We start from the raw sequence: 24650 nt of genomic DNA, 5'->3' as shown, positions 1-24650 counted from the left end.
GCGCGGCGGGGAGGGATGGGAGGGACCGGCAAGGGATGGGAGGGACCGGGGCGGGACCGGGGGAGGTGCCGGTGCGGCCCCCGGGGCCGTGCCGGGCTGTGCCCGGTGTCCGCGCATCCCGGCGCCGAGCAGCGCTCTGCTGCCTGCCGCGCCCCGTCCCGCGGTCGCTCCGGCTTCCTAGGGGTGAAAAATTAATTAAACTTCGCTAGGAACAGTGTTTTGCTGCTTCTTGATGAGCGTTCATCAGGGGTGTGCGCGGAGCGGCGCTGCTGGATCTGGGCATCCTCCATCCCCTAAAGCCGCCTCTGCAAGCTCGCTGTCACCTCAGCGGGTGACAAACCAGTGTCGCTCTCCTGTCACCTCAGCGGGTGACAAAGCAGTGTGCCCCGGCTGTCCTCGGGGTCTGGCCGACACACACTCGGTATTTCAGCAGCCCAGGGACTGTCCCTTACTGCAGGCATGTCTGATGCTCGCTTTAGTTGGGTCTTCAGTGGTCAAAGGTGACCTCGGGCGATCCCTCCGGTTGTACAAAACATCTATTTCGGCTGCTTTTGGGCGCTGGGAAAGAGGATCTTTCTCTGCTGGGAAAGAGGATTTGAGGGTCAGGCTGCTGACTGCCGCCCAGTAACCCAGCTGCCCAGTAAGGCTCAACAGTGCTCTGTGTCTTTATTGGGAGCAGACTTTTCCTTGACCTTCTCTTTTGCCCCCCTGTTCTGCTCCTCCCCATCCTCCAAATGGGGCCTTTTTCTCACTTGTTTGTGGTGAATCTCAAGCTCTCTGTGCATGACAAAGTCCACTTGTCAGCAATATTCTTTGAAATGCCTCTGTTCTCTCCACTCCGGGGCCTGCCTGACAATCGCCCCATTATCACAGCTTTCTTATCCCATAGATTTTTTATCCTTTCCCTCCGGGGCTAATAAGGAGAAAGGCTCCAGCGAGAGGAGGGCTCCTACTCAAGGGTTCAGCTCCGAATGAAACCCTCCCGATCTCCGGGGAAGGGCCATTATCCCGAATGTGGGACACCATCATTTGATCACCATGAATGACTTTTTGAAGCGAGGCCATTCATCAGTTGTGTAATGGGGTTTTTAGCTCAAAGACCCGGCTTTCAAGTAATTTCTGCTCACAGAGTCCCCTGGAGCTGAACCATCTGGCCGCTATCACTGGGCAGTTCACTCGCTCTGCGCTCTGGTAGTGAAAGGAAATATGCTTGACATTTTCCATCAGCTCACCGATGCCCCATCCCAACATTTTCTCCCACACCTGGAATACTCTCAGTCCTCCCTCTGAGAGTATTCCCTCTCATCCCGTCCCTTCAGTGGGATGTGATGTACCTGCTTTACACTAGGGAGGCTCTGTCCAGCTCTGAGCACCTCACAAAAGAGAATGGTTGAGGGGCTAAAACACTTCCAGAGAAGGGCACAGAGCTGGGGAAGTCCTGTGAAGAGAGGCTGAAGGAGCTGGGGGGGCTCAGCCTGGAGAAAAGGAGGTTCAGGGGGGACCTCTGGCTCTGCACAGCTCCCTGACAGGAGGACAACAAGGGACAGGATCAAACAGCCTCAAGTTGTGCCAGGGGAGGTTCAGGTTGGATATGAGGAAGAATATTTTAATGGAAAAGGTGGCCAGGCCTTGGCTGGGGATGCCCAGGGAGGTTTGGAGTGCCCATCCCTGGAGGTGTCCAAGGAAGGCCTGGACCTGGCACCCAGGGCTCTGGGCTGGGGACAAGGTGGGGATTGGGCACAGGCTGGACTGGATGGCCTTGGAGAGCTTTTCCAACCTTAATCATGCTGTGATTCCATGATTCTGACCTCAGCAGCAAGTGGGGTGGCCATAATTAATTTTTTTAAGCTCTTTCGAGTATTAAAAACCACACACACACAACATCAGACTCCAGAGGTACCACAGAGCAGCAAAGCCAGACAGTGACACACACAGTGTCCCATTATTGGGGACGTTCTCCATGGTTATTCCATGAAAAGAAGCTCATGGGACCACTGCTTATAAAAGCACACAGGTTTATTGCATATCAATCTCATGTATAAATTCATTGTAGCATTGGAAAGATTACATTTGGTATACATTCCTATTCTACAGCATTAACCTCAAAATCAGCTTTTTCTATTCATTATTTTAAAGGAATTTCTCTACACAAGTACATTTGTCTTTTATCACAAGCATCAAAATGAAATTTGTAAAATTGCCTTTTTTTTTTTAATTATTTTCTACACTTCATATCTTTTATTTCATTATGCTCCCAACAAAGCGATTCCATATTAATTAATAACTGCCAACACTTTTTCTTTCTTCCTTGGCAGTTCAAGGCTTCGAGCCTCGGACGCAAAATCTAATCACATATACAATAAGTGCATCTACGGAATTTTTTCTTTTTAATAAAAATTTCACAAACGGACACAATAATGACTGCTAAACACAAGTCATGCACAGTTTACTTATAAACATAACAGAAGCAATATACAATCAAGAATGATATGGAACAAGCACCATCCTCTTTCTCAATGTTTTTTAAACATTATATGAAAACCAGACATTTACAATTGATTTAAAAAAACACTATACAGGTCTAAAGGAAAAAAAAAATCCAACCTAAATCATATCTGTATTGTAACAATGGGAAAAGGAATGACATAGGATGCACAGATTTATGATTCTTGCAAGCACAATATATATATGTTTTAAATTACATCTTCTGCAGGCTGGAAATGACATCAGGGCAAAACATCTCTTGCTTTGAAGAGAGCAATGAGAATGTAAAATACACTGAGAATTACTTTCAGAATTACTTTGTTCACATGTGAATTGCACATTTGGAAAATCAAAGCTGCCTTTTTTTTCTTTTTCGTTCTTTTTTTTTTTTTTTTTTTGTAAATTTTTTTAAATTTTTTTTGTTTGTTTGTTTGTTTTAAATTTCTTCTTCCAAAGTGGTAATAAGAATTAACAACAGAAGAAAGAGGAAAAAAAGAACCTCGGAATCATTCGAGAACCTTTTAGTCACAGTTCCACTCAACACTACGGAGAAGTTTCATGGCTTTGTGAGAACACTACTGACCACCGGCGAGGAGCAGAAGGGTTTTGCCCTTTGTGCTGCCAGCACTGACCCGAGCCACGCCGCTCCTGCCCTTGGCGACAGCGCTGTCCCCACGGCTCAGGGTCCCCCCAAAAAGGGGCAGGGTCCCCAGCGCTGCCCCCCGCGCCCCGCCACACACACACACACACAGTACAGCACGTAAAAACCGAGTGGGGATCAGCAGATTGAGCTGGCAGATCGGGGGGCGCGGGGGGCTCACGATCCAGTGCTTCGACGCTCGGCGCCCAACGCGTTCGCCTCATTGTGCGAGCGCGTCCCGAAGGCTCTGCCAGGAGCTGCTGCCAAGAGCAGCCTCTGAGTGCCTAAGTGCTGGCTGGGGAGGGGGCAAAAGCTTCCTCTGCACTGTCCCAGGGAGGACAGGAGCCCAGCAGGGTGTTAGTCCCGGAATCGGCTGGGCTCACCCGCTGGGGTTCGTTCAGCCCCGTCTGGGTTTGGCTCCCGCGCATCGAGGGCCCCTGGCGCCCGGCGAGGCACGGCCTGCTGGCCTGGGACACCTTGGGAAGGTGCCCAGAGCAGCCCGAGCGCCAAAGGGCACATCCCAGGGAGGAACCCAGCGGCCCACAGGAGAACCGGGTGCCTCGACGTGTCCTGCAGGACCTGGCACCGCAGCACATCCCCTGGGAGAAGCTCAGCTCATCCCACTGGAGAGCTCCCAGCTGTCTGCACCAGCCACAGCAATCACACCAGGACCAGCCTCCAGCTCGGAGCTGGTGGGAAGCAGGGAATGCACAGACACGGGACACACATCCTCCTCCCTGACCAGCTCAGGCAGGAAGGTCCAGCCCTGGCCAAAGCAAGGGCCCTCCATGGAGCACCAACGCTTCAGCCCTGCGCAGCTCCCAGCCCCGCCTGACCAATCCAAAAATCCCCAGGGCTTCTCCTTCTCTCCTCTGTGCTGTTGCAGCTGTGAAAATACTTTAAATAAATAGATCCTACACAAAGCTCTGGGTTTAAACCACACCTGGAGCGGTGCCCTGGCTACCGGCCACACCGCAGCCACTTCCCATCCCTGCCACCCTCACCTGCCCTGGATCCCAGCGTGTCCGTGGGGTTGGACACCACAGCTCCATGTCTCACCAAAGCTCCCAGAGCCTCCCCAGCCCTGGGAAGCCAGCAGTGCTCTGCTAGCAGAGCGTCCTGGGCACAAACCTCTCGGGAAGCAGCCTGGAAAAGGTGAGATTCTCTGCTAAAGCAGCAAAATGGGACCTCCACACCTGCTGTGAGCTGCAGCACGTTCCAAGTGCAATCTGACGAAAGGTAGAGGTTAACAGAAGTTCAGTGAGGCTTCCTGTTTCTTTATCTTAATGGGAAAAATTGAAACTTGTAATCAGTGCTTAATTAGAGGAGTTGGGGATCCTACAACACAAGCTAGAGAAAATGGGGAGCAACTGAATTAGGAAATATGAAAAGAAAAAAAAAAAGGTGATTTTAAACCCTATATTTTTAATGTCCACAATCCCTGGCTGGATAATACCTCTCTATCCTCGGCCAGGGACCCTCAGGATATCCATGGAGAGCCAGAATGAGCCTGGGGAGGGGGACAGCAACAGTGTAAGCTCAGTCAGAGCAAAGACCTGACCAAGTGCTTCTGGAGAAATGATACAACTGACAGCAGGGCTGAGAGAGGGACAGGGAAACCATAAATACCCCAAATAAATGCCCACAATAACACTTGCATTCCTTAATATTGGCCCACATTTTGGTGTCCAGCTCAGTGCCACTCCCTCAGCTGCTCTGTCACCTCCCCGTGCTGTGGAGGGCGGTGCTGACCTGCCCTGAGGTTTCTTCAAGGGTGAGCAAAGCACGGTCAGAGCACACAAACACTCACTGCTGCCCACAGATCCTGTTCCAGCACAGCAGAGAGATGCTCAGACACGTGGCTTGCTCTGAGCAGCCGCCAGGAGTCACGGAGCTGCAGCTGGAATGGGACAGGATGGATCCATGCCCATGTTTAAGGCTGTTCCCATGTTCTCCTGGAGCAGAGGCACAGCATCTCCACTGGCCTCCTCCTCCTCTTCCTCCTGTGCTGCTCCCAATCACTGGAACCTTCCTCTAATGCCCCAGGAGCTTCAAGGCAAAGGGGAGCCGAGGGATGATTGTCTGGAGGTCAGCAGCACCACTGGCAGCACTGACTGGGCTCATTTGGCACATGGACAAAATCTCCCTGCTCCCTGCTTATCCAACATCCAACCTCATCAGCACGATTTTGGTCCTTCACTAGATACTTATATTAACATGATTTCTTCACAAGAATGATAGCTAATGTAAAAAAAAAAAAAAATACTGTTAAGGAAGAAATAAAATAAGAAAGGAATTAGGCCAAAATGACAAGTTATATACAGATTAAAATAAATTCCATCAGGAAAAGAAACAATCCTTTTATTATTTTCAGTTGGCCCCTGTGGGAATAATTTAAAGGCCAAGTGCCTGGGCAGGGCTGTGCTGCAGCCTGTGGAGTGGGGATGGGATGGGATGGGATGGGATGGGATGGGATGGGATGGGATGGGATGGGATGGGATGGGATGGGATGGGATGGGGCTGTCCCTCTCCTCCACAGAGCCGGGATTCCTCCGGCAGGGTCAGCTCTCGGGCTCTGCCTACCCAGGAGCTTTGTGCAAATACGTGAAGCAGCTCGGTCACACCGCCTGGTGCTCTCAGAGCCTTGGGCACTTTCACAGGATGTCGTGGAAAACCAAAAAGGGAAGAGTAAATTTCCTTGGGAAATGCACTTGTCCTGCTAATTTACCTTTTGTTCCCTCTGTACCAAAGCCACCCTGGATGCTTTCCTGTGGGGGCACTCTGGGGCTCCCCAAATTCAGCCTCACATGTGCTCTTGGGTGCAAAGCTGACTTGCAAAGGTGTCACCCACAACTCTGACTCTGCTTTGCTCAGGGAACTTGTTCTGTTGTTTTGGCCTGCTGGGACGAGGCTTCCCACACTAGACTGGCTAGGAACCCTCCATCTGCCCTTCTCCATGGCTTTCCTAACCATTCCAAAAAGGAATGTCATCTCCAAATTCCCCGCTCCACAGAGGAGAACAGCACAAAGCCCACACGATTTGTGGAGGCTGCTGTATATCAGTAGACAAGGTGAGGTTTGGAAGTGCTTGGAAATCACTCATAAAATCTCAATGAGAAATCTTAGAGTCAGAGAGACAGCTGGATTCTGATCTCCGTGCTCTGCACCCTTCAGGCAGCTGGAGCATGGAAATGTTCACCTTTGTACTTAAATCACAGGCTGGGCAGCAGCAGGTAGTGCAGAGGGAAAACCAGGCCAAAACAACGGTGTGAATCAGAGATCTGTGCCAGAGACAGCATCACCAGCACGGGTGATGTCACCCTGAACCCTGACACACGAGCAGACGTGTCCCAGCTGCCCGGGGCAGGTGAGGCTCGCCCAGCACACGGTTCCTTCCAGCTGGAGAAGGCTTTACCCCACCACCTCTCTGTTGGGCAAATCCAAGAATTTCCAGGAGCTCCACCAGCCTGGCTCTGTCCCAGGCACTCCCAGCCTCGCTGGAACCAGGAGGGGCAGGGAGCCCTGCCAGCCTTGCTCAGGGCACCGCCGACCACCCGTGTCCGTGTGCCACATCTGTCACCCCCACCTCAGCACGTTCCAGGCCGGAGAGGTCTCAGCTGGGAGCTGCACGTGGCTCACCATGACTGCAGGCAAGGTGGCCTCACCTTGGAGGAGCTCTGCACTGCGCCAGTGTTTCCTGGGAACAAAGGACAGGGTGGTGTTTCGGTGGGAGTGCAGAATTCTTTTGGGGGCGGTGAGTTAAGTGGGTTGAATTTGCCTTTCCCTGGCATAACTCCAGTGGCTGTGTCACAATTGCACTGGGGACAGGCCACACCTGGCTGTCTTCCCTCGGTGCTTCACCATTTCAGCTGGATGGGAAGGAAATGCTGCCCTGTGGTTCCAAGCTGTCATTCCTGCTCAGGCTGTGCTGGCTCAGTGACACCGGTTTGGAAGGTTGGAGGGGCCAATCTTTGATTGCACTGTTGCAATTCGTGTCTTGCTCATGCTATTCCTACAGGCTGTGAAATCCTGGGGCTGCTTCAGGGTTATCCAGTTTGGGAGAGGTTCATTCTGATAAATTAGAAAGGAGAACTCTAGAGAGATAAAAAATGCAGGACGTGTAGGTCGGATGTGACAGGTTTCCTTCTCAGCCCAAAGTCCAGACGACTCCCTGAGGCTCTCTCATCCATCTTCTGCTCGCTGGGATTTTGCTGGGATGGCTGCAGCACCACCACCCCTGCCTGGGCTCCGGCCAGTGCCTTGTGGACCTCTCAGAGGTGGTTGATGGGGTTAAAGGTCCCCGACTCTGAAGCTGCTCCTGCCATGTCCAGCCAAGCCCCCAGAGAGTTCTGGGAGGACGTGTGGAGGGGAGCGTTCTCAGACAGGGACAGCATCATTGCATAAGCCTGGGGGAGAGAGGGAGGCAAGGGCACGAGTGAGAACACGGGATGGAGGAGCTCTGTGTGTAAAACACAGCACCACCCAACCCTGCCCACCTGGGCCAGCAGCGTCCTGTGTGCTGGGCTAAACTCACATCCACGCTCTGGGATGGCACCCACCTCTGAAAAAACCAGATTTGTCATGCTTTATAGGGACAGTCAGGAGACACCATCATTCCCACTGGTTTGCACAGGATCAAACCCATCCTGCACTGCCTGTGCTCACTCACAAACCTCTACATGATTTCAGGCTCTGCTCCCAGGGGAAAGCAGCTCTTACTGGAAATTGTTATTAAAAAAATCACATCCCCAGGCATCAGCGAGGCTGGGCTGGGGCAGCAGTGCCCTGGGAATGGGGCAGCAGTGCCCAGTGGGAAGTGGTGAGCAGCTGCTCATCCTGACTCAATGCCTGGCATGGCCTCACTGGCGATGCCAGTGTGGATATTTGGGGTTGTGGAACTCTCACGGGCATCACCAGTGTGGTCAGGGTGGGTTTAGTGCTGCAGTGAGACCCTTAAAGGTGTCTGCTGAGAGAAATGCAGCCAGACTTGTTTGTCCTCTAACAAACTGCTGGTTCCTTGTAACCTGGGCTGCTGTCCCCCACCAGGACACAGGATTTGACCCACACATCTCCCTGTGCCTTTTCTCAGCCCACACAAGTGATCTGAGGGCTTAGGCAGATGAGAACCTCACACAGCAGAGGGGAAAACCAATGTCATTGTCACCTGAAAAAGAGGAGAACATGGTCCCCACCCTCCCCACCCCCCTGGCCCAGGGAAGAGATAGAGTTTTGTGGTTTTGTGGACACACACACTTCTAAAATTTCTTAAAACTAAGCCAAAGGACTCACACAAAGGCTTTATATTACCTGCCAAAAGATGGGTCAAATTATTTAACTTGCTTATTGTGATTCAAGTGAAAAACAGGGTCAAAAACCAAAAATACCTTCCCCCATCCAAGCACAGGCTGTACCAGGGTGGTGCATCGGAAAAGAGCAAGCTGTTCCCAAAGAGTTAGTGCATTTGGGATGTTAGTGACAGGACACAGGGAAGAGTCAGGCAAGTGGCTTGTGTTTAAATGGGTGTCACCCCAAAAATCTGCTGTGCTCTCTCTTCCAGCAGCCCCTCACCAGCCTCACTACTGGCACCCACTATGAAGGAGGAAAAAAATTTCCCAAGTTTTGGATGATTCTAATTTAAAAATCATGTTCTGCGTGGTGGTTGCACTAAGCTACTGCTCTGCTGGACATTTGAAATAGATTTTGGGATAAATTCTGTTGCTTTAGGGTCAGAAAGGACCCCTGAGGTGAGAGCTGAACTCATCCCCCAGCATGGGCTGAGTTTCCTCTCTCCAGCCCAGCCTGCTGAGGTAAGTTCACTGAACAGTTTTTCTGTGAGGATCCTCGTGGAGGGATCAAGAGATCAACTCCATTAACCCAGACTGGGTATTTTGGCAAATGAAAAAGCAGAAAGCACACACAGACCTGCCCCAAACCTCCAGATTTCTCTCAGAGCTCCAGTATTTCTGAGATGCCATTCTGATGGTTTTTGGTGGGTCGAAACTGGTCTGGCTCACAGGGTTGGGATTTTTCTTTTCCATTTTCTGGTTCACTTTTAGAAATCAAGGAGATAAACAAGGATACCCTCTAGACATGCTGGCTTGCAAGTCCTGGATGTATCATTGTCTTTCACACCTCTTTTGATCAAACCCAAGGGCCCTTTGTTGCTGTTTCTGCAGACCAAACCTCAGTGGTTACCGACAGAAGAGACACCCCAAAGTGTAAAAAAATAAGGAGTTATAAAAACATGTATACAAACAGATAAAAACACACAAATGCCTCTCTCTCACTGCACAGGCTGAGAGAAATCCATCTAAAGGTGATGCCCACTCCCTTCCTCTTCTATTTTAATTTAGTTGCAACAAGATACATTCATGTGTGTGCTAGAATTCCTGCTGGAAAGCCAGAATAACCTTCTGGAAGGGGAAAATAACCCACTAGAAAGGGAAAATAACCCTTGGCTGGAGGAGGCCAGCTGCTGCCTATTCCTGCTGTACACACTGGTGGCAAGCTAAGAAAACGTTCTGGATATACCCACCTGGTTTTTAGCCTGCCTGTACAGAGTCTGTTTTATTGCCTCAGAGTCTAAGGTGGAATTAAACACATCTTTAACTTCAAATGCTTCCTCGGCTGCTTTGCGGAGATCCAGCCCCTTCCCAAAATTCGGCATCTGCTCCAAATCTAACAGGCCGGCTTCGTCCTCCTCAATACACCTGTACCAATGACCAGGGGTGACCTGTGTTAGCTCGTCTGGCCCACAGCCTGCATGCACCACCCACGGGGGCTCGCCAGCCACATGCGTGAAGGGACAGACAGACGGACACACAGACACGGCATGGGATGGCAGGAGTGAGGAAGAAGTGGAAAGCAACGAGCAGCAGGTTCTGTCTGAGGTTCTGCCTCACCAAGCCAGCGGTGTTTTTAAGCTGGGCAAGGCATCATTTGATGTTTTATGACTTGTGCTGTGAATACCCCCAGAAATTGGGGCAGGATGCAGCAAAAAGAGAGCTGAGTCTGGGCTGTGTGCAGCAATCTTTCATTTTGAAGGTGTTCACACATGGCTTGACCTTGGGGGGAAAAAATCCTTCACTTTTTATAGAACAATGGAATCTGGTTTGGGTTGGGAGGGACCTTAAAGAGTGTCTCATTTCACCCTCTGCCATGGGCTGTCCCATGGTGCTCCAAGCCCTGTCCAACCTGGCCTTGGACACTTGCAGGGATGAGGAAGCCACAGCTTCTCTGGGCAGCCCGTGCCAGGGCCTCACCACCCTCACAGAGAAGGATTTTCCTTGAAGATCAAATCTACATCTCTCCTCTTTCAGTTTAAATCCACTCCTCCTTGTCCTGTCACTCCAGGCCCTTGGAAAGAGTCTCCCTCTATATTTCCAGTAGCTTCCTTCAGGCACTGGAAGGTCACCTTGGAGCCTTCTCTCCTGCAGGCTGAGCAATCCCAGCTCTTCCAGCCTTTCCTCCCAGCAGAGCTGCTCCATCCCTCTGATCATCCTGGGGCCTCCTCTGGACTCTGCAGGAGCTCCAGGTCCTCCCTGTGCTGGGACCCCAGGGCTGGAGGCAGCTCTGCAGGTGGGGCCTCACCTGGGCAGGGCAGAGAGGCAGAATCCCCTTTTTGCCAGAATATTTTCCTTTTTCCTCCAAAATATTCCTTTTGCCAGGAATATTTTGCTCCAGCTCAAAGGGCCATAGCAGCACCAGCATTGCACAGACGCCTCTCTCTTCCCTTGCCCTGACCAGAGTTTTGGAGAGAAAAACAACAAATGCTGAGCTGTGGTACCCTGAAAACTCCGGGTTTTTGGTGTCTGTTCCCCTGCTCCAGACTCCTCAAGCCTTGGATATCATTTCAGCCTCTCCTTGCAGTCCACTTGTCCGGTGTCCCCCGCCCCAGGGTGAAATGGAATCTGGAGTGAGCGTTTGGGTCCAACCGGAGGCATGGCACGGCTTGGAGAACAACCCCAGGGCACTCACCATGCACCGCGGGCACGGGCAGGGCGCTGAGCCCCCGGGAACGGCCCCCTCACCTTCGGCTGTGCTCAAAGCTCATGGTGAGAGACGTGGGCTCCTCATCCTCCTCGTCCTCGAACGCTCCCCGGGGCTCCGCCGCGGGCGACGCCGTCTCGTCCTGCGACTTCCCGGTCAGGCTGTCATCGTCTTCCTCTTCCAGTTCTTCGTCCTCATCGTCCACATCTTCTGCCTTCTCGTTCGCCAACCCGTGGCACTGGGAATTGCCGTCAATATCCTGGATTTCTGGCCTGAAATGTTGTGTTGGAGGGCAAGCAGGAGGAGAAGAAGAAAGAAAAGGGGAAAAAAAAGATGGGAAATGTTTAAGTCATGTATTCCCACTGGAATACAAGATTTTGATAATGTTATATACACAGAAATAAACACATTTATATGCACGTACATATTATTTAAAACGTAACAAAGAAGAAAACCAATGTGCTTCAGGCATTTAAAAATTACCCTTCACTGTTCCTAAGGGCCAATACACATGTTGAGAATGCACCAACCCCAAAGCTTTTTGAACTACAAAAATTAATTTAAATGCTGTTTTTTTCATCTCTTAAAATTAACATTTGTGAGACAAGCAGCCTTCCTCCTTCTCTGGGGTCTGTCCTCCAACAATTTCCCTTCAAGCAAACAGCAAGAGGAAGCTTCCACCATCCAGCCTGAATTCCCTCTTGTATTACTCTGCAGATAATTTTATTTCCTTGCCTACCTTTTATCTGCTAAAGCCGACGCTTGATTCATCTCGCTATTGGCAATAAAATTTCTGATTTCTGAGAAATAGGAATCCTCTTTTTCATCTAAAAGTGCATGGTTGTCTGATTCCGAGGTGGGGGAAGAGGCGCTGGTCCCGAGGTGGTTGGTGATGACTCCGGAGTGCTGGCTCACTGTGGGGCAGGAGAGACAACAGGAGATTCCATCAGGTGTTGGCAAGGCCAAGGTTGTGAGGAAACAGAAAGCAAGAATGTTCTCAGCAGCCCTCTCACTTTATATTGATGATTTAATACTCAGGAGGAAAGTCATGGAGCAAAGATCCCAAAGGAAGCTTGTGTTTTCCAGGCCAAAATGCAGGTGATATTTAGCACTTATGGACAATACACACAATTTAACAACCATTGCAGAGCTGTTTGCATACATCTTTTCCATAATACACTTTTTTTATGCATGCTAGGAAATCACTTCCTTGGCTTCATCACAGCAATTCCTCCCTTTCATTATTTTATGTTAAAACAAAACCTATTTATCTTCTTGAACTTCCCAAAAAAACCCTACGAACAACCCTAAAAACTCATCCTGAGGGGGGGAGTGCATTCCAAGGAGGCTTCCCAAGGGCAAGGCCATGGAGTCTGCTCTCTCCAGTGGTCCCAGAGGGTTTCCCCACCTGGAACGTTCTCGTGCTCGTGCTTCTTGAGGTGCCTGTCGAGGTTGGTCTGCTGCCCGAAGCACCTGTTGCACAGGTGGCACTTGAATGGCTTCTCCTTGTTGTGGATGTTCCTGACGTGCCGCTGCAGGTTGGAGGAAATGCTGAATGACCTGTCACAGTATTTACACCTGCAAAACAACAGCAGATGCCAAAGGGTGCAGTGTGAGGGGAAAAAAAAAAAAAAAAAGAAACAAAAAACCAAACGACAACCAAAAAAAAAAAAAAAAAAAAAAGAGAAAAATCTGGCTATCAAAACCCCAGGAAATGTCGGTCTATAAATCTTTACTCAGCTGAAGGAAGCAGAAAGCATTAATCATCCCAGACAAATCTGATTTTATTGTTACTCAAGGAGCACAAAGAAAGGATTAGGATTAATTAGGAAGTGAGTCGTCCAAACAAATAAGAATTTGAAACAAAATAATTACTTTTCCATGCATGGATGTAGGAATGAGAGGTGGATTTATTCCTTCCACTTTTTTTTTGAGAGGAATCAGGTGAAATATGGCTGAGGAGGGAGGACAAGGAAGACAGAAAAAGAAAGAAGGGAGGTGAAATGTATAAAATAGTTATTAACTGGCAAATCCCTGCGTGACAGTTAGCTGGACACACAGAAAATTCTGGCTTTATTTGTGAAATTCCTTGTGGTGCTGGACATCCCAGCATGGCTTTAAAGGCAATTATAACTATTCTTATAGCAAAACAGCTCCCAAGAAATCCACCATCCTTTCCAAACAGAGTAAGATTTACTCCGAGGAGTGAATATCTGGTTTGTAATGAAAAGCTGGAATTCAAGGAGCCAAGCCAGGACGTTCAGGGGAGTGAAGAGATGCTCCCTCTCTGAGCTCAGTCTCTGCAGGACCCACGGCAGAGGGTCTGGGGGCTTGTTCAAAACCATCACCCCCCTTTTTGGGTTGAGAGACCTCCAAATAAATGGGAATTGCTCCGGGTGGTGGTGTGAAGGCTGATGGACTGAAGGTGGCAGCTCCGAGCTGCGGTGGAGAGTTTGTGTCTAAAACTCCTGAAAGCCTCAATCCTGCCCGAATCCGCCGAATCCCTCGTTCCATCTCCCTTTAAACACTTGTACCTCAGCAAGGCTGCTCCCCCACGGCTCTGCTCCCAAAACCCACCAGCAGCAGAACCTGTCTCTGCTGCAGAGCTCCGCAAATCCTGGACGCTCCCAAAATTCCAACTCTTCCCGAGCCCTCGTAATCCCAGAATATATCCATGCCAACATCTGCCCCACGGAGCTGAGCTACTCTTCCATGGGAATCCTGGAATTCCAGAATGGTTTTGGGACTCCAAACCCCCTCCAGTGCCACCCTTGCTGTGGGCAGGGCCACCTTCCACTGTCCCAAGGTGCTCCAAGCCCTGTCCAGCGTGGCCTTGGGCACTCCCAGGGATGGGGCAGCCTGTGCCAGAGCCTCCCCAGCACTCCAGGACATGGAGATGGAGATTTTGGGAATATCAGCAGCTCCTGATGTGCACAGACTCGCCCCATGCCTGCCTCACTCAGGGATGGAGCTGGATGTCCCTGGACACAGAGGACATGGGATTCTTCCCTACAGACACAACAGGTTCAACAGCGAGTGGAAAAGATCCCTGCTGTGAGACACACACACCCCACTTCCAGATGTGCTCCAGCTGTGATTTTTATTTGGTCTCTAAAAAGAAATCGATATTATTTTTGGAAAAAGCGGGGATACATTTATGAAACACTCTCTCTCGCTGAATGTTTATGGATTCCATGTCCACCTCCAAATTTCCTACTGCTAAATCTCCAACAAGAATAAAGATATTTAAAATAATGGGCCTTTATTAGGATTAACCAAAAATTGTAAACCACAGCATTTCCAGACTCCTAAAGTATTTAGTTTTCCTTTTTTTTTTTTTTTTTTTTTTTTTTTTTTCCCCAAAACACCCCAAATAGCTCTAGAAAACAAGAAGTTATTTGAACATCAGCAAGAACAATCACACGGAGATTTATCAAGAACAATCTGTACGGAGAGTTAAACACGGATTTCCAGCACCAAGGAATTTGCTCTCAGATTCCTGTTCAGCACTCCAGCAAGCTGCAATATCCAAACCTGCCAATATCCCAATATTCCTGCTATTCCATGGGATTTTCGTGAGTGGTTTTGTCCAGCTTAGACCAGGAGCTCCCTTCTCATCCTTGATGATGCCAGGGGTTTTCTCTCCCTCACCAGCTCCTATAAAACCCTTTTTTATGTGTGTCCCAGTGCCTGGCACAGGGGATACCTGGCACAGTGGGCATCAGGATAATCCATGTTCCCAGCCTGGCTGTCCCTGCCACCCCCCCCCAGGAACAGCTCCAGACATTTAAAGGCAACTCAAGGCAGGAATGACCTGGCCTCCTCCAAATCCATTTATTTAGATGTTCAGGAAGCCTTTGAAACGTTCCCTGTGACAGGTCCTCGCCCTGACCATGAGCTATGTGAATCCAGGGTCGAGAATGGGGAGGGATAAAGAGCTTGTTAAAAGAAAAAATAGGAACCAGAGGGGCACTGGGAAGGGATGAGGGAGATGTCCAGCGTTATTTGTGGTCCCAGAGGGGTCGGTGCTGGGAGCTCTGCTGCTTTTCATCTAAATAAATGGCCCAGGCAGAGGAACCAGCTGAAATTCAGGGAAAGGGGAAGAATAAAACTCAAAGGCTGCGGTGTTTGCTTTGCAAACAGCCCGACAAAGCTTCTCCCTTATCAGCCTAAAGGGATGAAAACATCCGAAGTGGGAGGGAGGGACAGCAAGGAAGGAGCCAGGGCTGGAGCTGCGGAGCTCTGACGGAAATCCTGGGAGCTGGAGGAGCTCGGGTACCCGGGACAACCCGGGACAAAGCAGGGAGCAAACCCTGGGGATGTGGGAGGATTTCCCGAGTCCCTCTCACGGAGTTTTGCACTGATCGGTGTGAGCTGGAGAGGCAGAATTGCAGGAAAAACCCAAAAACCACATGGACAGCAGGTCCCCCTCTGAGTGACTCCTCAGCTTCAAGCGCGTTTTTAGCAGGGGTGAGCTCAGGCTGCATTTTGAAAACCAGAAAAATGAGAAATGTTTTCAATATTTATTGAACTATGTGCAATTTAAATGACATGGTAGATGTCAGCTGTTGGCTGTGAGTTCCAGCTTAATGCAGATAATAGGACACAAAGGCTCCAAGGGCCTTTTTATTCTGAATTCTGAAATACACAGTCCAGAATTTCAGGTTTGGTGCAGAAAAAAAAAAAAAAAAAAAAAAAAGGAGTGAAAAGAAACATGCTGAATTTCACTCTAGGGCACAGGGGCTTTGAATGTTTTCAAATAATTTGATTTTCAGGAAGTGCATCACCAGGTATTTCTCACTCTTCAGAAAAGATGTTTTATTTTCTCTTTATAAAAAGAATCTACCTCACTATTGCTCATGTGCTAATAATCACTACTTTATACATAATTAGACACTTAAGAAATTTGAGTGACTTCATAGTTCTCCCCCCAACAAACTCCAAAAAACTTAATCAGTGACCATCAGAAATCAAACCCAAACCACTTTATTTTCTAGCCTGTTGTCTTTAAGAACATAGCAATTAATATTTGAATTAATACTGAAATTATTGTATATAAAAATATTTTTATATAGGGTGAAAAAAATAATTAAACAATCAAAAACAAAGTTGCAAAGGAGACAACAGTGAAACACTGAGAGGTCAGCAACCTCCTTTTACCTGCCTGAAGTCAGCACTTAAAAACCAAGCTTTCAAAACAAGTCTGGCTGCCAAAGCTGCAAATCTCAGCTCTCTGAGAGGAAAAGCAAATCAATGATAATTAAAGCTCGTCTGCAAACGCAGCCCCGGCTCTCTGGAGTGCTGTTAGAATGCAACATTGTCCAGGAGTCAGACCTCTAAAAAACCCACACAGGCTATTTGCTGGGAGAAGACCAGATCAAATAAATCTTTATTTTCCTAACCTTTGTTAAGTTGCAAGTCTCCTTTTTTGGAAGAAAACTGAACTAAGGATCTCGGAATAATCAGGAGTGAGTGTTGCAGTGGACAGGGAACACACAGGGCCCGTTCAGGCATATCAAATAACACAACCCCAAACATCACAGCAGGGATATAATCCCAAATATATGTCTGCTTTGGGGGGTGGTTTTGGTGTATTTTTAATTTTCTTAATGCCTACACTAAAAATGCTGGATGGAAAGTAAACGTGATTCTCAGCCTAGCAGGGATTACAATGTGGGAGAGTCAATTCTTAGATTAAACTGAGCATAAAAATGTGATGTATTTGACCACATGGCCTTTTGCTGCTCATAAATTTGTGTTTCTCTTTATTTAATAACTGCTCCATTTGCTTTGTTGTGAACTTATGTCTGTGTATGAAAGGCTGCAATATCAGCTACCCAAAACGAAATGGAATTGTTACCATTGTTTGACAACCTGCAAAACACTCCCTCACATCATGGCAAGCACAAGGCTTGATTTGCAGCGAGCTCTCGATTCATCATTCCTTCAGGTTTGCTCATTTCTGGACTTCATTCTAACAAAAAAGGCAATTTTTCCCCCCAAGTTATTTAAAACTGCTTGTAACTCACTGGGAGAAAATGCTGGGGGGAAAGATTTCCATGAGAAATAGTTATTTATATGCCTAGGCACACATATTACATATATTTTCTTGTGAGTTTTATTCAGATTTAAAGCCCTGACTTGGGCAGGAGCCACAGAAGCCACTGGGCTGGGACGCAGTCCTTGTGCAGACTGAATCATCAAAATCACATCACCTTGTCCCCAGTTAACAAAAAATAGCTCAGCCTTTTACCTTAAACAGTCACAAATGTGTGAGACTCTGTGTGAATCCTCCCTCCCTGCTCTCCTTTTAAACTCCGTGATTTAAGCTCAGAGACTACCAAAATTCAGTTTTAAGGCAGGTAAATCTACATGTTCTTTTCTTGCCTTTGTTTTTTTGATCCCCTACTCCAGTCACCTCTGATGTGCATTAAGAAAAGAAAAAAAAAACCAGCAAAAAGCCCAGGCAGCCCCAGCAGTGAAGGTCCTGGCAAGCCCTTCAAACCAGCCCGAATTTCAGAGCCATTCAGCACCTTCAGCTGTCCTTGAGATGAATGGTTAACGTGAGTGTGAAACAACACTGCAAATCAGAGCCCTCATTTGCCAGCATACATCTAAATATAAGTTAAGTGTCTATCTTCGAGCTGCCAAGCCTGATTATTTTTGGCTGGTACACATAATATACAACCCTATGAATCACTCTGTGTAATGCTCCAGGCCTGTGGTATTCTGCTGGCACAGCTTTATAGAGGGGGGGGAAATACCAGAGTGGTGAGTGAGGAGTGTTTGGGAGAGGGTTTTTTATGGGGGACAACATCACCTGTAAGGCTGCTCCCCAGTGTGTGTCCGCAGATGCCTCGTCAGGTTGGCTGAGCGTGGGAAGATCTTGCCACAGTACCTGGACAGGGAGAGCCAAAGGAAACCATCAGGAGAACCAAAGGAAACTATCAGGAGAACCAAAGGAAACCATCAGGAGAACCAAAGGAATCCATCAGGAGAACCAAAGGAAACCATCAGGAGAACCAAAGGAATCCATCAGGAGAGCCCAGGGATGCTGTGGGAAATGGATTGGTAGGGAATTCTCCAAGCCTGGCAGAAGGCTCACACATCTGTGTGCAAACCTTGAGACAAGAAATGCTGATTGAGAAATGCCCTGGGATAGGACAGACATTGGTGAGAGAGAAATAGAACCAGAAACAAGTTTGGAAGGATGGCCTTGCAAATAAGACTGGGTACTTTGGGGAAATGGAACCATGAAAGATGTCACAGCACCACGTGCACCCCTCATTCTGACACTGCTTCCAAAATCCCTTCATGTGCTCACATCTGAGGAGGACAAATCTCCCACCCCAGGGTCACAGGGCTACGGAGAGGCAGGAGCAGCTGAGGGAGCTGGGAGGGCTCAGCCTGGAGAAAAGGAAGCTCAGGAAGAACCTTCTCACTCCTACAACTCCCTAAGAGAAAGGTGCAGCCAGGTGGGGTCGGGCTCTGCTCCCACGGAATGAGGGACAGGACAATAGGAAACAGCCTCAAGTTGCACCAGAGGAGGTTTAGATTGGATACTGGGGAATTTTTTTCACAGAAAGGCTTGCCAGACGTTGGAATGGGATACCCAGGGAGGGGCTGGAGTCACTATCCCTGGAAGTGTTCAAAGGAAGTGTGGACATGGCACTTGAAGGCAGGGTTTAACCACGGCATTCCTGCATCAGGGTACAGAGGGTTTAATCACTGCCTGGGCAGATTGGCACTTGAGATGTTTCTGCATCTCCTTTATAGCCCTGTTGATGTGCTCATCAAACGGAATCTGCTCTTTCATCCTTGGAATTCGCAGAATTTTCTCTGGATAAAGGCTGCAGCACCGTGCTGTGGGTTAGGAGGCTGACAGCTGCTTAGAGCAAGGAAATGCAGCCGTAGGAAATTAATAAAGGAAGGAATTGTGTTCCACCATAAATCCAGTTCACAGTAAAATCAAAAAGGTATAAATAAAAACACTAATTGGGAAATAAAAACCTAAGGAGGAGGAGCTGCACTCTGTGACTATGAAACCTATTATAGGAGGAAGCCATGAGAGACTTTCCTTATTTCAGAGACCTTCAGCTGTCCTGAAGATGAACAGTTAATGTGAGTGTTCCCCAGCAATGGAAATCCAAATGTTAACTTGTGAGTGTGCATCTAAAATTTAAGTTTAGTCCTTTTTGTAAGTAGAAACCTCAAATTTCCAAATACTCAACTGAAATCTGAGCCCGCAGCTCTTGTGTCAAAGTTGAACATAAGAGACACATCAGCCAAAGTTTGTACCCACTTTCTGCACCCCAAAAAAAAACCCCCTCAGCAGGAGCCACCAAGAGAACTTTGGGGGGAAACTGCGACAGCAGACAGAGATTTATTACTAAACACCCTTGATCTGCTCCAGTTTGGAACTGGATGGGTACGTGACGAGTTCTGTGGATAGAACAGTTTGAAAAAGTTGTTTCCTGCATGCCATTTTTTAAAATTCAATCCTTTTTCCATAGCTGAGGTTGGATATAGCCGGGACTGGCATTGGGAACGGCGGCGTTCGCCACCGCACGCCAGAGACTTGGCCCGGGGAGTTGGGTTTGCTTGAGAATCTCCAGATCTGCTCCCAGGGTTATTAACAATTACAAAGCAAACAGAAGATGCTGATTTCCTACCAGACAAAACAAGCTATTTCCGAGGGAATTAGTCATCCCTGCTCTGCTCTAATTCCACCGCTCCTTGTTTTCCCTCCTGGCGGAGATGTCGGTGTGCGGCTGCTCCGCTCCGCCCTGGTGCCCAGTGCAGCTGCCCAGCTGGGGTGGCACATCCCGGGGTATTTGCACATCCCGGGATGTTTCCACGCCCTGGGGCTCAGTGTGGGTGCTGTGGGACGCCCGGCTCACCTGCAGGTGTAGCGCTCCTTGCCCTTGCGCAGGATGGGGTCGGAGAGCGTGGGCGGCGGCGATCGGAAGTTGAAGGGGTGGTGGGGAAGGGGCTGCAGGGACGAGCCAGAGTCGGCCTTCATGGCTGCAAAGCTCTCCAGTTTCTCTGTCATCGTCTCGATGGCCGACATCTGCAAGGGCAAGGAGACAGCTCCTCAGAAAAATCCCTGGGAAGGGCAAGATCTGACGCACGAAACACTGGTTTTGGTCGGGCAAAGCCTCCCGCTGGTGTTGGCTCTCTTGGAAGTTGGAGGCACAGTGGGAAATGGAGCCACTGAATCCAGCCAGGAAAGACTGGAGTAGTGTATTGGTCATGGAGAAAGCAGGAAAGGCACAACTGGCAAAGCCAGGCATTTAGGTCCCAGAAATGAGCACTTGATCACTTTCTGCAGTGTGCATGTGCTTGCTTTCAGCACTTTGGATCACAAATTATCTCAGAATACACCTGAGACATCCATTTTTACTGGGAAAACACAGAAACTAACCACCATGGTCAGATGCCTGAGGTAGGACTCAGTACCCAAGCCCAAAACAAAGTCTTGGGAGGTCTCCTGAAACATCCTGGGGTCTTGGAAGGATGTGTGATGGAGAGGAGAGGAGAGGAGAGGAGAGGAGAGGAGAGGAGAGGAGAGGAGAGGAGAGGAGAGGACAGGACAGGACAGGACAGGACAGGACAGGACAGGACAGGACAGGTGAAAGGGGTGAAGAGGGAGCAGCTGGGAAGAGGAGGAGTTGGGATCAGGTTCAGGATGGAGTAGGCCCACAGGGAGCTTGGTGAAGAGGCCAATGCTTTAATTATGGGTAGGAAAATTCAGCAGCTCCTAAAGGTGATGGGAGGATGGGTGGGAGATGGCTGAGTTCCCTGGAGTGAAAGGGAGCTCCAGCCAAACCCCTGAATGTGAGCAGTGGCTGGGTCAGTTACAATCAGGCGAGGCAACACCTACACATCCCTTTGGGGTGGGAGCAGCTGGCATGAAGGCCTGGAGCTCAGACACCAAGGAGAATGTCCCAGGATGCTTGATCAGATTTAGTTTGTATGACTTGGACTTGCTCTCACAGACATGAGATTAAACACCACACCAGAAAGAGGGAGAAAGGGAGATACAGGAGAAGGGGGAAGCAGAAAAGGAAAGAATGAAGCTGAGCAATGTGCAAAAAAGGGAAAAAATGGACCTGCATAAAAGTCCTGCGTAAAGAACAGCTCTTTTGCTTTCATTACAGTGCAACAGGAAACCCAAGTCCAAGAGAGCAACGCGCTCCGAGGACGACGCTGACTTCTCCGGGTCCAGCTCCGTGCACTCCTGAGAGCTCTGGAGATAGCAGGGGCAGAGGAGAGGGATAACACAAACAGGGCAGCAATAAAGCTGCCTCCTGGCTGCGCTGACATCACCGGGACAGGCGGGAGCTGCGGAGGCAGCCGGGGCGGCAGCGAGGAGCGGAAGGCTGTAGGAAGCCATACATCACCCCGAGATGCTCGATTGTACAGGAAGGGCTGACCTTTTGCACGTTTACACTTTATTAAACTGGGCTTTAGAAGGGAGGGGGGGCAGAGGGGGAAGAGAGCCAAGATATTGTTTGAAAATATACGGCTATGAAAAAAAAGTTGTCTTAATCACCCCTGAAGACATTGTGAGGGCTGACAAGCATTCATAAGCTGTAAAAAAAGAGGAGTAGTAACCCCCATTTCCCTATAATAGATCCACAGCCCCTTAGCTGGAGGCTCCCAGCCCATGATAAATAGTAAGTAATACTTAGCACCAGCCACTTGAAAAGGTTACTTGATCATTTACAGCACCAGCTCTGCCCCAGCTGCCAGTCATGCAACAAAACCATCACGTTAAAAAGCTCTCTGGACCTTTCAGAGCCGAGCTCTCAGCCCTTCGCCCAGGTACCTGGAGCTCTCCTTTGTTGTGCCCTGTTCTTTAGGCACTTAGTCAGAGATATTTGCTAGCTTGAGAGCCGTAGGCTGGTTTTAAAATTCTAAACACTGGCCACGGCCTCTCCAGTGGCAAAGGCACTTTGCTATTTAGGGAACAACTGCCTGGTTATAATAAAACAGAAATGGGGAAGAAAAGAAACTTAACAGGTGAGGAAAGGCTTTCCATTAAGTTATCAAAAAGTTACACTGGTTATTTATGTTGTCCAGAGTTTCATTTGGAATAGACAATGTATGAAAACTCCCAAGGAGCAAAGGAACTTCTGCCAGCGACTGGCTAAGAAATAAGAGCTGCCTGAAATTCATTTTGAGAGAAGAAACATCTCCTGAATGCTTTTATCACATCTTCTGGCTTCAGCACATCCCGGTGAGGGCACTCTGAGAGAGCTGGGGATTAGTCACAGAGGAAAAGGCTGAGACCAGACTCGTGTTTGGAGTGAGGAAAGCCTGGGTAGAACGTGACTCTGACTGACCAGGCACAGGAACGTTGGTCCTAATGAAGAAAGCAGAAGCAGGAACCTTGAAAATGTGATTTCTTAGGAGAAGATCCAGGATCCAGAATTCTTAGCAATGCTGGATCCAGGGAATGGTCACAGCCTCAAGGCTGCCAGGGCTGTCAGACACAGGGTGGGATTTTTGGGGTGTCCTCTGCAGGGCACAGTTTGGACTGGATGATCCAGCTCAGGATATTCCGTGATTCTATAATACTGGAGATTCTGTGATAATACTGGAAGGGGATCTGGTGGTACAAATCTCCCATTTCTGGAACAAATGCCCCGTGTTCCTCTGCTGTGTCTGAAATACCTGACTGACTGCAGCATGGGAACGGCGCCTCTCCAGATCAAGTGATCTGAACCCAGCGCCCGCCTTATTAAAAATCATTATTAAAAATCAGTTATCAGGAAGCTTTGGGCTGGAGTGATTGTGAATTTGAGGCTATTCTGTGTGATAAGCTGTTAGAGATAACCAGACCTTCCAGATCTTTTCACTGCCATGGGAAGAGGACGTGGTCAGGATTTCAGGAACAATGTCAACAACCTTCCACCCAGAGCTTGCTCCTGCTTGGGGTCTGAATGTTTCTCATCGTCTCCTTGGGTTGCTTTGCCATGCTGGCTCCTCCCTGCTATCAGATTCTTTACAGGCAGATATCCCCACTATTCTAAGTCACACAAACACAGGATGTTCCTGGCCAGCCTGTCACCATTATCCAGCCTGGATGAAGGAAAAATCGGGGGAAGTTATTAACCAAACTCTGAGGCTGGTGCGAAACAATGCGGGAACTAAGTTTAGCTGTGAAAGCAACCAGGACCCAGATTTCACAAACCTGCGAGTTATTTATCTAAGGTGGGAAACATTATCAGGGCAGAACAATGCTTGTGAATATAAAGGAGAGCACAATGAGGAGCACGGAGCTGGGATCCCAGCCTGGGCGCCGCAGGAGGGATGGGGATAGCTGGGGACTGTCACACGCACAGCTGAACCCACAGCCCGGCACTTCCACACACTCCTCCTGATGTGGGAAATTCAGGAATGCTGCTGCCTTGGGGCTGGGCAGTCCTTCTCCACCTTGTACCACTGCAAATGACACCCCCAAGGTGTTCCAAAAGGAAAAACCACCCAGGCACTGTGGGCTGTGGAAGAGGAGTTTGGCAGAGCCTATGAGCTGCCCAGACCTCATCCCTGTTTTTCTGGTGATGCAAAGGAAACAGCAAAGCACAGCTGCCATCATCCTCAGCCTGTGAATTAAATGTGTTCTGGAAGGAACTAGTGGAAAACAGTGGAGTTTCCAGTCAGGCCCTTGGATGAGGAGGAGCCTGATCCCAGTGATCCCAGTGATCCCAGTGATCCCAGTGATCCCAGTGATCCCAGTGATCCCAGTGTGCACCAGCTCCACCCCAGCATTCCATCAGCAGTGCCACTGCTGTTACCTGGGGGTGAAAAAGCAGCGGGGAGGGTCGCAGGTACTTCTCCTTGAGGGCACCCACGGGGTCTGTCACCTTCCGCTTCTCCACCCTGCTGGACAACAACACAGAGGGTTACATACCTCACAGGGAGCCCCACACAGCCACGCTCTGCTGAATTTACACACAAGTTATTCTCTTACACAAATGTCTTACACCCTCTTCTCCTGGACACTACAGATTCTGATGCACAATTGCCCCGCAAAAAGTGCTGGAAAGAATATGAACACGAATCCCCTGCTTTGGGCAGTATTATTTTTAGCTTTCAGGCTGATGACTGAGAAAACATTTTGCTCCTGCTCTGCTGCAGTGGTTTATAAACCTCTGCTATTGTGAAAGGTCATGGAAAACCTTGCATTTAGAGCAAAACTGTCTGAGCAGGAGAAGCTCCAGGGTCCACAGCAGGCAGCCCCTGCATGGAAAAAAAGTTTGAGAGTTTGCATTTATCTGAAGAGTTAACACTGGGCCAGACTCGGCAGCCCCAAGCGTGCTGAAATCATTAGGTGTTTCATATTTGTTTCCTCCCTCGCAGCTGAGACATAATTTGCATTGAGTTTCTCTGGCAAGCCCATGTGGACAACGATTTAAAAAGTGAGGGATTGGTGGGAGAATTCTGAAGTGGCTCAGAAACCTGAGTTCTTCTGATATCACCTTGGCCCACTCAAATATTTCATGCTTAAGCATTAGAGATGCAGAAATGA

The 24650-nt window shown here is 49.0% G+C and overlaps 1 protein-coding gene across 1 annotated transcript in view; it reads right to left on the bottom strand.

Annotated features, from left to right (window-relative positions):
- Nucleotides 1–5616: 5616 nt before the first annotated feature.
- PRDM16 (PR/SET domain 16) overlaps nucleotides 5617–24650 on the bottom strand; it is a 298172-nt gene continuing 279138 nt past the window's right edge. The window contains exons 10-17 of the mRNA XM_021534304.2: nucleotides 23917–24001; nucleotides 20014–20183; nucleotides 17934–18011; nucleotides 12522–12691; nucleotides 11853–12027; nucleotides 11155–11385; nucleotides 9660–9834; nucleotides 5617–7530 (exon numbers count right to left, since the gene is read on the bottom strand). Of these exons, the coding sequence (XP_021389979.2) occupies nucleotides 7396–7530; nucleotides 9660–9834; nucleotides 11155–11385; nucleotides 11853–12027; nucleotides 12522–12691; nucleotides 17934–18011; nucleotides 20014–20183; nucleotides 23917–24001 (1219 nt within the window). The 3' untranslated portion in view covers nucleotides 5617–7395. The remainder of the gene's footprint in view (nucleotides 7531–9659; nucleotides 9835–11154; nucleotides 11386–11852; nucleotides 12028–12521; nucleotides 12692–17933; nucleotides 18012–20013; nucleotides 20184–23916; nucleotides 24002–24650) is intronic.

This window comes from Lonchura striata, chromosome 24 (genome assembly GCF_046129695.1).
Source record: "Lonchura striata isolate bLonStr1 chromosome 24, bLonStr1.mat, whole genome shotgun sequence".
In the NCBI taxonomy this organism is placed as follows: domain Eukaryota; kingdom Metazoa; phylum Chordata; class Aves; order Passeriformes; family Estrildidae; genus Lonchura; species Lonchura striata.
This window is presented reverse-complemented; position numbering and strand designations above follow the sequence as displayed.